Here is a 14,948-nt window from a genome sequence, read left to right on the forward strand (position 1 = left end):
AACGATAAAAGGTGAATCAATAAAGTGTCATGTCATTCAAATTAAATGTTAGAAGATGAATTATATTTCTAAATTTTTAAATGTGAGAGGACCGAAATTATGAGGAAAAAAAAATAAGAAGACCACAATTATGATTTTGGTAAGATAAGGGAACAAAAGTCCATCATTTTTTTTTTTTTGGGTACGGTCCAAAACTGTATTTAATTTCATTAAAAATTTTCTCTCTCCAATATAGTAAACTTTGTTCAATTCATTGAATAACTCTATATTTATGAATTTATCATTAATCAAGTGAAAATCAGATTTTCCTAATTAAGATAAATATCCATATTTGATGATTTTTTCTACAAATTAAACAAATTCATGGAATGTGATACTCAATATTTATGAATTTATCATTAATCAAGGGAAAATCAGATTTTTCTAATAAAGATAAATATCCATTTTTGATGATTTTTTCTACAAATTAACAACATTCTTTACTTTTTTTTTTAAAGAGAATTAAACTTTCTTCATAAAATCCTCCACTTAAGTTTATTATTTTATTTCAGTAAAAAAGATAGAAGACCATATGACTCAACTTACTCTATTATTTAGATTGATCAAATATTGTAGCTCGACTTTTTATTTATGTAATTTTGTTACTCTTTCTTACTCTGTTATTGTCTTATTTTGTGAGTAGTTTGTGTATAATCATCTTCATTTTTTCCAAGCAATTCTTGGGTGATATTCTACAATTGTGCAGTTTTTGTTTCTCTTTCTTCAACAATATGCATTGATATGGCCTTGGGGTGGACATGGAATCAACACTGCATGTGGTTTTGTCATTGCAAAATTACTCATATCTGATTTTTTTCTAATCAATGTTAAAATGGGTTAGAAAACTAAGAAAACAAAACTGAGTATGTAATGTTTCATATCTATGGTCTATTATATAAGGTAAAAAATTTCTATTATTGTCTAATTCATATATATATTCCCTATATAGTCCTTCAAATTATTGGCTAATTCATATATTCATATATATTTTTTCTATTATGTTAATAATTTTGTTTTGAGGGGTATTATTTTAATAATTGAAATTAACTTGAATGACATATAAAAACATCATTCTTATAAGGGTGGAGATCAATTTACTTTGAGGCTAAATCATGACAGTACTAATATTCACGTCATTTGATGAAGTATCATATAAAAAAGATGAATCAATAAAGTGTCATGTCATCCAAATTAAAGTTAAAAGGTGAATTATATTTCTAAGTTTTTAAAAGTGAGAGGACCAAAATTATGAGAAAAAAAAAAGACGATCAAAATTATTATTTTAGTAAAATAAAGGAACAAAAGTCCATAGCAATTTTTTTTTTTGGGTACAGTCCAAAACTGTATTTGACTCTTCTTTTCATTAAAAATTTGCTCTAATCGTTATAGCATCTCAAATATAGTAAACTTTGTTCAATTCATTGAATATGCTACTCAATATCTATAAATTTATCATTAATCAAGTGTAAATCAGATTTTTCTAATTAAGATAAATATCCATATTTGCTAATTTTTTCTACAAATTAAACAATTCATGGAATATGATACTCAATATTTATAAATTTATCACTAATAAAGTGAAAATCAGATTTTTCTAACTAAGGTAAATATCCATATTTGATGATTTTTTCTACAAATTAAACAATTCATGGAATATGATACTCAATATTTATGAATTTATCATTAATTAAGTGAAAATCATATTTTTCTAATTAAGATAAATATCCATATTTGATGTTTTTTTCTACAAATTAAACAATTTTATGGAATATGATACTCTATATTTATGAATTTATCATTAATCCAGTGTGAAAATCAGACTTTTCTAATTAAGATAAATATCCATATCTGATGATTTTTCTACAAATTAAACAATTCATGGAATATGAGACTCAATATTTATGAATTTATCATTAATCAAGTGATTTGGTCAAAAAAAAAAAATTCATTAATCAGGTGAAAAACAGATTTTTCAAATTAAGAAAAATATCCATATTTGATGATTTTTTTCTACAAATTAAACAATTCATGGAATATAATATGATACTCAATATTAATGAATTTATCATTTAATCCATTGTTAAAATCAGATTTTTCTAATTAAGATAAATATCCATATTTGATGATTTTTTCTACAAATTAAACTTTATTTTTTTTGAAAGAGAATTAAACTTTCTTTATAAAATCCTCCACTTAAGCTTATTATTTTATTTCAGTAAAAAAGATAGAAGACCATGTTGATTATTGATAGGAGATCCTTCGTCTTTTTTTTTTTTTTAACAAATCAAGATGAGATTATATTAACACAACCGTAGCATTTTTCAAGCACAAGGTGTGCCTAAAAAAACCATTACAAAAATACAAAGTGTTTCCGAGTCAACAGAAAAATAAAAGCTAGCAGTGATTATCCAATGCCTAAACATGCCATAGGACTTGACCACCACCTCTGAGTACCATAAAATGGCTTTTTTAGCTTTCAGCCACCTTAAGGATAACAATTTAATCTTATCCAACAACCTAGGGACATCCGTTACAACATTATTAAACATGTGGTTATTACGTTCGGTCCACACGACCCAAGTACAAAGAAGCCAGATGAGCTGCATAAAGGAACGTTTAGCTTTACCAAAACCTGTCAAATAAGAAAACTGCACCAAATTATCGGAAAGATTATTGGGATCCACCCCCATACAACCTAACCAATTGCGCACCTGCTGCCACAACAAGATAGTATTTGGGCAATGTAAAAACAAATGATCAGCGGTTTCAACATGACCGCAACCTGTACCACAAAGAGTTGCCTCGGAATTTAGAACACCACGGGCTGCAAAGTTTGCTTTCGTAGGCAACTGATTTCGAAGAAGCCGCCAAGCAAAAATTGATACCTTCAACGGAACCTGATGATGCTAAACTAGAACCGATACATCATCCATGGGAGGATTGACATCCTCAGTTAAAAGATCATAGGCTCCTCGAACAGTATAACCCCCCACAGGGTCAGATAACCACACCCATCTGTCTGAAACATTAGGCAGCAAAGAAACATTAAGCAATAAAGTCCTAAACTCCTCTAATAAATTCTCCTCCCACGCCCACAACCTACGTCTCCACCTCCACCCTTCCCCTCTGTAACACCCCGTTTTCCCAACATAAAAATTTCATAAATTAATCAGAGTAAAACACCTTAAACGGAATGTTACACTTCTTTTCTTAAAAATCACAAATGGAATAATTAGATAATTATCCTTCAAATTTCAACAACGTAATAATTAAAACTTTGCAGCGGAATTAATTTAACGACAATAAAAGCTTCAACAACATGTTCCAAAATTGATACATAAAGGAATGATAAACTTAGCAACAATTTCCCATCCCGTTACGTATCAGAGCCCTAAGACACTTGAGCCACCACTCCTACTAAACTTTAATACCTGCAAGTTACCCATACGAAGGACAACATTTTCAAGCAGAAGGGGTGAGATTCACAATCAATAATAATAATATATAATTCATCAAATGCATCTAACAACTTAAACTCCATCAATTAGTAATAATAATTCTTTTAACGACTCCTAAACCATATCATGTACTCATCATATCAACAGTCATAACCCGTTATCATAAACAATCATCATAACAGCATCATTTAACTTCATAATCAACATCTTAATTATAATCATATAACATCATACTCATAATTCATATACAACATGACAACTTCATAATCAATGGCATAAACAACGTAACAACATCATATTCATAGTTCATAGACACATAACAACATCATTAATTGATATTAACATTCTCCACCAAGCACCTTATTAACAACTCATGAATAGAGGACAACTTAGCAACTATACGTAACATCATCATTTCATAATAATAATTATTCATCAAACATTCCATTAGCAATTCATGAATAAAAGACAACTTATCAACTTAACATAACAATCATCAAGTACATTTAACAACTCATAAATAACATCACATAAATCATCATCACAACATACATAATCATCATCATGTAACATCATAACAACCTCATATTCAACACCATAAACGGTCATCATAACATCGTAATCAATATCATAAACATCTTCTCATAATAATATAAACGACACAACATAATCATCACATCATAACAATATAAACAACTACATATATTTAACAATAATGTTCTTACTTCTTAATCTTTAGTAACACTTACTAATTCAACCAACAACGACGATAACTACAATTATCCAATATATGTATATATTTCATAATCAACAATATCATCAATAATAGATATCTAACTCTTCAATTTAATCTAACACCATGTCATAGTAATAATTCATCAATATATAAGTATATCATCATTAACAACATCAACAACAAATGGTAATTAAAACCAATAACAACGACTCATGCAACAACTCGACACCACCGCTAAGACTCATGCAAGACATGACAACTCCACTAAGACTCCTCAACAAATGCGACTATGCATGTGGTACCATATCAGAGCCGAAGCCCTCATCGTTATAGAATGGTTAAAGCATTCTTTTATCAGGACATGAGTCCTCATCGTTAACAACGTTTTGAACAACATAGTGTTCCATCGTTTTGAACGACAAAGCGTTCCAGGACCGAAGTCCTCATCGTTTTTATGCTTATGCAACTGACTCCACTTGTGTATATCTGCATACAACTCAACGACAAATGCATATGTACTTATATGACTCACCACCCTTAATGCAACTAACTCCACTTGTGTATATCTACATACAACTCAGCAACATCAACGACAACCACTACTCATCAATGCATATATGTAAATATGACTTCACCTCGACAATTCAATTAATAATACTTCAACCTTTGAAAAGAATTCAGCAACATGTATAATTTATTTAAATATAAATATACATCACAGTCAACAATAATCCATCATAATTGATCCAACGATTTCAGAAAATACACAATTAATCATCTCCAAATTCACTAAACTCAACAACGGCAACATAGGCAGCACATAAACATCTCAAGATATAACAATATCAAATGATAATCAATATCAACTTAAACATCTTATATAATCCACATAATGCATATACAAATATATCTCATTACTAACAACATCAAATTATATTATAACTGACTCACTCAACATCAACGGTACTATAATCAACCTCCATTCCTACCCCAAGGGTCAACTCACAACATGGGTTAAATACTCTTAAACACCTTAATTGCACTCATATTACTTCTAGTTTTGAGCCTTGGAATTATCCCACCAGTTTTTGATTAACTTGGAAAATGTTTTGCTGAATTTTCATAAAATTTCCCTAAGACCTACTTGGAGTATTTTCATCATAACTCATAAACCAAAAATCATTTTAGAGTCAAACCAAATCCATTGGAAAGCTAACGAAATTATCTACAACTTTCATGTTTACACCAAAGGCCAATTCAAAACAGAAACGTGTGAAAAAGACACAAGAACACAAAATAAGAAATGCTGTAAAAAGGCACTTCGCTTAAGCGAACGAGTCTTTGCTTAAGCGAACTACTTACAGTAGCTGTTCGCTTACAGCTCGCTTCCGGCTCGCTTAAGCGAACAGTCATCGTTTCTGCATTATTTTTCACGGGTTTAAACCATTTTTCACCCCAAAACCCCCAATTTTGATCTCCCAATGCCCAAACATGTTTCCAAAGATTGTTTATAGGTTCATTATACAATTAGACATCTAAAGGAACATAAAACACGCATCAACAACAACAAATACAGATCACTCCACCATCATACAAATCTTTATCAAATCATCCAATCAATCATAATTTCAATCAATTTATGATCACAACAACAATATAGATTAAGTTTTCATTCTAAACATTACATTACAACAGAATTAGCATGATCAATACCCATTCCCCTCAGAATCATCATCAAACCCTAACCCACAATTTATCTTCCAAAAACTATGCAATTAGGTCAATTTTCAGAAATTATAGATTATGATTATTGAGAGATAGTCTCACCCTTACCTTAATTCAATTGCCCAAACAAAGCTACAGCAAAATCGATCCTCTCTTGCTCTAGCTCTCCCTTGTTCTTGATTTCTCTGGTTTTTCTCCCAAACTTCTCCCAAAAGCTAGTTTTCTTACGTTAAAACATTCTGACTGTTTTTCTTTCTTTTTCTAACTCCCAAACTATAACTTCCCTATTTCATTAAACTCCCTTAATTTTTATTAAATCCTAATTAACTCCCTAATTTCTAAAATAATAATAATTTCCACTTATTCTATTAAATAATGAAAATAACCATTTAATAAAATACACCACACCACAAAATCAACATAAATCATTTAAAATCATATAAAAGACTTTAAATCAACTAAAAAATAATTAAATAACAATTAGGGCGTTACAACTCTACCCCCCTTAAAAGAATTTCGTCCTCGAAATTCAAAGCACACAAGAAAATGAATTCAATTATTGGTTAAATATCTTAAACTATATATAGCCAAATAGAAACTTCAAACAAAACATACAAACCACATTAAAGTCAATCAATCAAACATGATCACATAATAAATATAACCATTAATCAGTAAACACAACGACAATCAAGACAACGTGAGACAGTATTACAACTGTTACTCAACAAGACACGACTCAACTACTTGGCCGGACGGACCAACCTGCTCTGATACCAATTGTAACACCCCGTTTTCCCAACATAAAAATTTCATAAATTAATCAGAGTAAAACACCTTAAACGGAATGTTACACTTCTTTTCTTAAAAATCACAAATGGAATAATTAGATAATTATCCTTCAAATTTCAACAACGTAATAATTAAAACTTTGCAGCGGAATTAATTTAACGACAATAAAAGCTTCAACAACATGTTCCAAAATTGATACATAAAGGAATGATAAACTTAGCAACAATTTCCCATCCCGTTACGTATCAGAGCCCTAAGACACTTGAGCCACCACTCCTACTAAACTTTAATACCTGCAAGTTACCCATACGAAGGACAACATTTTCAAGCAGAAGGGGTGAGATTCACAATCAATAATAATAATATATAATTCATCAAATGCATCTAACAACTTAAACTCCATCAATTAGTAATAATAATTCTTTTAACGACTCCTAAACCATATCATGTACTCATCATATCAACAGTCATAACCCGTTATCATAAACAATCATCATAACAGCATCATTTAACTTCATAATCAACATCTTAATTATAATCATATAACATCATACTCATAATTCATATACAACATGACAACTTCATAATCAATGGCATAAACAACGTAACAACATCATATTCATAGTTCATAGACACATAACAACATCATTAATTGATATTAACATTCTCCACCAAGCACCTTATTAACAACTCATGAATAGAGGACAACTTAGCAACTATACGTAACATCATCATTTCATAATAATAATTATTCATCAAACATTCCATTAACAATTCATGAATAAAAGACAACTTATCAACTTAACATAACAATCATCAAGTACATTTAACAACTCATAAATAACATCACATAAATCATCATCACAACATACATAATCATCATCATGTAACATCATAACAACCTCATATTCAACACCATAAACGGTCATCATAACATCGTAATCAATATCATAAACATCTTCTCATAATAATATAAACGACACAACATAATCATCACATCATAACAATATAAACAACTACATATATTTAACAATAATGTTCTTACTTCTTAATCTTTAGTAACACTTACTAATTCAACCAACAACGACGATAACTACAATTATCCAATATATGTATATATTTCATAATCAACAATATCATCAATAATAGATATCTAACTCTTCAATTTAATCTAACACCATGTCATAGTAATAATTCATCAATATATAAGTATATCATCATTAACAACATCAACAACAAATGGTAATTAAAACCAATAACAACGACTCATGCAACAACTCGACACCACCGCTAAGACTCATGCAAGACATGACAACTCCACTAAGACTCCTCAACAAATGCGACTATGCATGTGGTACCATATCAGAGCCGAAGCCCTCATCGTTATAGAATGGTTAAAGCATTCTTTTATCAGGACATGAGTCCTCATCGTTAACATCGTTTTGAACAACATAGTGTTCCATCGTTTTGAACGACAAAGCGTTCCAGGACCGAAGTCCTCATCGTTTTTATGCTTATGCAACTGACTCCACTTGTGTATATCTGCATACAACTCAACGACAAATGCATATGTACTTATATGACTCACCACCCTTAATGCAACTAACTCCACTTGTGTATATCTACATACAACTCAGCAACATCAACGACAACCACTACTCATCAATGCATATATGTAAATATGACTTCACCTCGACAATTCAATTAATAATACTTCAACCTTTGAAAAGAATTCAGCAACATGTATAATTTATTTAAATATAAATATACATCACAGTCAACAATAATCCATCATAATTGATCCAACGATTTCAGAAAATACACAATTAATCATCTCCAAATTCACTAAACTCAACAACGGCAACATAGGCAGCACATAAACATCTCAAGATATAACAATATCAAATGATAATCAATATCAACTTAAACATCTTATATAATCCACATAATGCATATACAAATATATCTCATTACTAACAACATCAAATTATATTATAACTGACTCACTCAACATCAACGGTACTATAATCAACCTCCATTCCTACCCCAAGGGTCAACTCACAACATGGGTTAAATACTCTTAAACACCTTAATTGCACTCATATTACTTCTAGTTTTGAGCCTTGGAATTATCCCACCAGTTTTTGATTAACTTGGAAAATGTTTTGCTGAATTTTCATAAAATTTCCCTAAGACCTACTTGGAGTATTTTCATCATAACTCCTAAACCAAAAATCATTTTAGAGTCAAACCAAATCCATTGGAAAGCTAACGAAATTATCTACAACTTTCATGTTTACACCAAAGGCCAATTCAAAACAGAAACGTGTGAAAAAGACACAAGAACACAAAATAAGAAATGCTGTAAAAAGGCACTTCGCTTAAGCGAACGAGTCTTTGCTTAAGCGAACTACTTACAGTAGCTGTTCGCTTACAGCTCGCTTCCGGCTCGCTTAAGCGAACAGTCATCGTTTCTGCATTATTTTTCACGGGTTTAAACCATTTTTCACCCCAAAACCCCCAATTTTGATCTCCCAATGCCCAAACATGTTTCCAAAGATTGTTTATAGGTTCATTATACAATTAGACATCTAAAGGAACATAAAACACGCATCAACAACAACAAATACAGATCACTCCACCATCATACAAATCTTTATCAAATCATCCAATCAATCATAATTTCAATCAATTTATGATCACAACAACAATATAGATTAAGTTTTCATTCTAAACATTACATTACAACAGAATTAGCATGATCAATACCCATTCCCCTCAGAATCATCATCAAACCCTAACCCACAATTTATCTTCCAAAAACTATGCAATTAGGTCAATTTTCAGAAATTATAGATTATGATTATTGAGAGATAGTCTCACCCTTACCTTAATTCAATTGCCCAAACAAAGCTACAGCAAAATCGATCCTCTCTTGCTCTAGCTCTCCCTTGTTCTTGATTTCTCTGGTTTTTCTCCCAAACTTCTCCCAAAAGCTAGTTTTCTTACGTTAAAACATTCTGACTGTTTTTCTTTCTTTTTCTAACTCCCAAACTATAACTTCCCTATTTCATTAAACTCCCTTAATTTTTATTAAATCCTAATTAACTCCCTAATTTCTAAAATAATAATAATTTCCACTTATTCTATTAAATAATGAAAATAACCATTTAATAAAATACACCACACCACAAAATCAACATAAATCATTTAAAATCATATAAAAGACTTTAAATCAACTAAAAAATAATTAAATAACAATTAGGGCGTTACACCCTCCCTGCTCTAAGCCAAGAGAGAACATATTTGCCACCGAAATGGTTTTGTTCTCAGCTAAGGCAAACAACCTACTAAACCACTCACTAAAAGGAGCATCACCAAGCCACCTATTCAACCAAAACAATGTATCAGCACCATCCCCCACCTTTCTAAGCACACTACCGCCGAACCAACCACCCTCTACATCGCCAACACCCTCGCAAATCCTCCCAACCTCCCTCCGCCAATAAGAACAACTCCGGCCCCCAATTACCTCCAACCTCCCACCTACTTCGCCATAACGGGCGACTAAAACATGATACCACAACCCTTCCCTATCCACTAACATCCTCCAACACCATTTTTCTAGCAGCTACATTAAACTCCTTTAACTTCTTAACCCTAACCCTCCAAACTTCATCTTATCTTATTTTCTTGCTGTTGTATTAGCTGACGATTCAGTATTTCAATCCCAAGTATTTTATATTTCGAAAGTTTAAAATTTTGTTTACTTTCCTTAAAAAAATTTAATTACTTTTTATTTAGATTTTTTCAATGTAGTCATTTTTTCTGAGTAAAAGTTAGTCTTTTTATTTACTTTTAAAAATTAGTGTTTTGATTTACTTTATTGCAAAATTCGAAATTTAATTATATTTTGTTTAAAGGAATCTGAGGCTGACTAGTTTTGCCATGTTAATAAAATTCTTTGAGGATGCTTCTTTAATTATCTTTTTTTTCTAATCTTTAATTAGCTTTTTTTACTAATCTTTAATTAGCTTTCTTCTATACCTTAAAATATATTATTAATATAATCGGGACCGTTTCTTGAGGGTGCAAACAGTTCTACCGAGTCAGACTCCCAAATTTTGAGGCCCAAATATTTTTTTTCTTTCATATAATGCATGTTAGACGAAATATATACTTTAAACGCGGACAACTTTGCATCAAACATTATATATATTTACAGGATTCAGATTTGTTTTTTATTTTTGTTCTTTTGGACTATTTATTTACAATTACAAACACATTAACTTTTTTTCTTCTTCTTATTTTTTTTAAGTGGTTTTTTAACCTTTGTTAATTTGCTGGGAAAGAATTTGTTTAAAGGGGTATTTTAGTTTGGTTTATTTGGTAATTTTTATGTGGTTGCAGGGTTTTTTGTTACCATTTGGATTGCTGGCTATGCTTTCTAGGTCAAATGACATTCTGCTGAAAGTCTTATTAATGTGTATAAATCTTATGTAAATATTGGTGGCTGCAGGGAGAGAGGAAAATTCCAGTTTTGATGGATTGTCTGCTTGATATTGGCTAAAAATTATCTACTAATTATGTAAAAAATTTTAAATGTTACCAAGAGTATTGTTGGAGAAAGAGGAATAAAAGGAACAGAAAATGTGAAAGTTATATAAATTGAAAGTAATGTTTCTTTTTATTGCAGTGCCTTGTCAATACATAGAACCTCTAGTTATATTGATACACAAAAAGTTCTAGTAAATAAGTGAATGCACCTAGGAATATTAAATGACATTCTCTGGAACTTACTGATACATTAAGGAACCTAGGAATATGGAAAATTACAAATTATCATTTAACAAGTATAACGAGTGTTACTAAAGCCATTTAGTAACACATGCTTTACCTAACATTTTTTCAAATGTTATTAAGTCAATTTTTTTATTTATTTTTTTACTATTTAGATTTAGTAATATGTTGTAGTGTTGATGTAATGGCAGGATCTGATGATGATCGGACCTGCCAAAAGAAATGAGTATAATTAGCCGGAACTTTCGTAGTCTTGATAGCTAGGTGCTGTTTGAAAGTTAAAATACCTCATCTGTTGATATAAACCAAATGTTATTCTGTTGTACGAGACCTTGCAGAAGAGTTGCGAGTGTTTATGGTTTTTGTTTTGTTGTCAAAAATATCTTAAGGATGCCATCGAACACTTCTACATTTAAACAAAAATTAGGTAAAAAATTGAACTTATTATAAAAATTTACAAAAAATCCATTCATAACACAAAATAAAGGATGCTTAATAAATTCCTTGGAAAATTATATAAAGCTTCCGATGGTGTTATTACATAAAATAAAAAGGTTCACATGATGTTAAACTTTTTTGAAACAATGCATAGTATAAAATACAAGGTCTGTGATTGCTTATATTTAGATATAATTAAAACTTCTAAATTATATATCCAGAAGTCCTAACTCAACTGGCAAAATGCCGAAATTGTTAGGCCGGATGCCATGATTGGGGTTCGAACCCCGTTACCTCCACTTGTGTGTGTGAGTTTATAATGGCTTTGCCATTTCGTCTATCTACCAAAAAAAAAAAAAAAACTTCTAAATTATACATTGTTTGTGCTTGCTTGCAAAAGAAATAAATCCAATAAGAAAAAATCACATTAATCTAATTTTGTTTAAGCAAGACCTCCTTAATCACTTTGTCCAAGTTCATGTATGAACAACCACCAGGTCTTGTGTCCTCCTCTGCCATCTTCTTCAACTCCATGGCCTTTTGCTTCATCTTCTTTCCTTTCTCTCCCACCAACAATTCATTGATTAACCTCTCCACATCTTCTCTCTTCACATTGGTATCGATTTCGAGTCCAATCTCCCATTCATTGCAAATAATTCTACGGTTAGGTGGCTGATCGGCAAAGAATGGCCAACACAACATTGGCACTCCAGCACATACACTTTCAGTGGTTGAGTTCCATCCGCAATGAGTCAAGAATCCGCCGATTGAAGGGTGGTTCAAAACTTTCTCTTGTGGACACCAACTTGCTATTAGGCCTCTATTTGAAATTTCTTTCAAATACTCAGATGACAACACCACTGAGCCACCAATGACAAGATTAGACCTAATAATCCACAAAAAGTTTTTTTTGCTATTGGCAAAACCCCAAGCAAACTCTAAGAGTTTCTCTTGAGACATAATTGTGATGCTGCCAAAATTTACATAAACAACAGATCCTGGTTCTTTTGATTCAAGCCATTCAAGACATTTAGTATCTTCTTTCCAAAGATTAGAGTCTAATGTTTCCAAGTGATATTGTGGACTTTGATTTAAAAAAGAAGCCAATGGACCAATGGTGTATAGAGAAGGGAATATAGAATAGAGAGAATTCATAACATCACTCTCAAGTTCATAAGAAGTATTGATAACAAAAGCAGATGCTCTTTGACATTTATCTGTCACTTCATTTTTATATTTTATGATCAAGTGATTAGGATCTGTTACCTTAATTAAATCAGGAAGGTCCTTCAATCTAAAGTTTTTCAAACCTGGAATCCAGTCTACTGTTGCGTCCAAATATCCATCTGTTAAATAACTCTCATCTGCATATCACAATCACAAAATTCAATAGCTTGAAGTTATATATGTAGAAGATATATCAAGGTTTAAAATCACATTAATTTGCAACAATGATTGTGGTTAATAGTTTCATCATACTGTCTTTGCATATAATCGCAACCAAATGCGGTTGATGCAACCTCAAATAAGTGCAATTACAAAGACATCACAACGTTTATCTTCGGCCTTTTATTTTTATTTTTAGGAAACCTTGATATTAAAGCATACGTTACACACATAAAACACATCTCTTAGAAAGAAAAAGAGAACATAAATGATATACCTTTGAGTGGTAGCACACCATTCTGAAACAATTTAGGAATCAAAGAAGTAGAGAGTAAGTAACATGCACTGACCGGGGAAAAGAGAACAATTGGGAGTGCATGTTCTTCGGCAGCATCTACTGTAAATGGCATGTAGCAATCAGAAACTAAGCAAGTGACTGGGGGGATAATACCAGCAGTGGCAGATTCATGAAGTTTAGCCAGAAATTCATCAAAGAAGTGGCGAAAGTTCGTCATGATTGATTGAGTAAGAGAGAATAAGTCTTGACTTACTTCATCATCACCTTCAATTGGAGTTAAACCATCTGGTATCGTTTCAAAGGTAAAATCAGTGAAACCATCAAAGGCTTTTGGACCCCTTGATTTTAGCAAACGTTTGTGATTGTATTCGGTGTTGACAAAGGTTATGTGAAAGCCTCTAAGGTGAAGTAGTTTTCCTATTTTCAACAATGCATTGATATGGCCTTGAGCTGGAAATGGAGTCAACACTGCATGTGGTTTTTTTTCTGCAAAGTTACTCATCTTTGATATTCTTTTATGCAATGTTAAAGTATGAGTCTTTCCTTTAATAAAGAGAAAAGGCCAATATATATCGTTATATAACTTGTTTGCAAATTATATAGCAATTAATTGAGATAAATATTCGGAAACAGATGTGATGACTTTGAAACCGATGCATAAGATAAATATTTTTTGCAAGTTACTCAAGTGATTGTTAATGAATTTGTAATGTCAGTTTTCCTTGTTAATGGAGTAAATACAAAGGTGTTTCTTCCAAGGTTGAATGGAATTAATGTCTAACAATAAAGCTATAATCATTGCGAACAATATCTCACCTTTCAATTAATATTTCAAATCAAATAGTAAAAATTGTATAAATTGGACAGATTTCATGAACGCAATATAATCTTTTAAATCAATTTTAATAAATAACAACCATTTTAAATCTAAATCATTATCATGTTTTCTATATCAAATCAACTCCTAAGACATTTTTTTTCGAATAAAGAAGGCCAACCAACTTACCAAAATTGGCATATGGTGGAAAATCGAACATGAAAGAAAGGTCTCAACCCAACACTAGTAACAAAGAAGAGTGAATCAATAATAATTGTTTTTTGAAAAAATCAATTGTAGTTATGAATCAAGGGGTGAATGGATGGAGAAGATGGTTTAATGTTGTAGATGGTGGTTGCTAATTGTTTTTTTTTTTGTTGACAAAGTGGTTGCTAATAGTTGTTTTAAGATTTCGAAAAAACTTTGCTGAAAAAAAAGATATCGAAAAAACTGTTTTTT

At 31.1% G+C, this 14,948-nt stretch overlaps 1 protein-coding gene across 1 annotated transcript; it reads right to left on the reverse strand.

The window, feature by feature from the left end:
* Window positions 1–12,369: 12,369 nt before the first annotated feature.
* LOC11412304 (7-deoxyloganetin glucosyltransferase) lies at window positions 12,370–14,174 on the reverse strand. The gene is made up of 2 exons (XM_003618589.3): window positions 13,652–14,174; window positions 12,370–13,352 (listed from the first exon to the last, which is right to left on the reverse strand). The coding sequence occupies exons 1-2, from the start codon at window positions 14,172–14,174 to the stop codon at window positions 12,421–12,423; spliced, it is 1,455 nt and encodes a 484-aa protein (XP_003618637.1). The 3' UTR covers window positions 12,370–12,420.
* Between the last annotated feature and the right edge of the window lie 774 nt (window positions 14,175–14,948).

This window comes from Medicago truncatula, chromosome 6 (assembly GCF_003473485.1).
Source record: "Medicago truncatula cultivar Jemalong A17 chromosome 6, MtrunA17r5.0-ANR, whole genome shotgun sequence".
Taxonomy (NCBI): Eukaryota; Viridiplantae; Streptophyta; class Magnoliopsida; order Fabales; family Fabaceae; genus Medicago; species Medicago truncatula.

Bases quoted from the DNA above. Each gene is read 5' to 3' on its own strand.
- LOC11412304 (XM_003618589.3), bottom strand. From the start codon at position 14,174: ATGAGTAACTTTGCAGAAAAAAAACCACATGCAGTGTTGACTCCATTT. The intron at 13,353-13,651 runs GTATATCATTTA...TGTGATATGCAG, and splicing joins TGGTGTGCTACCACTCAAAG to ATGAGAGTTATTTAACAGAT.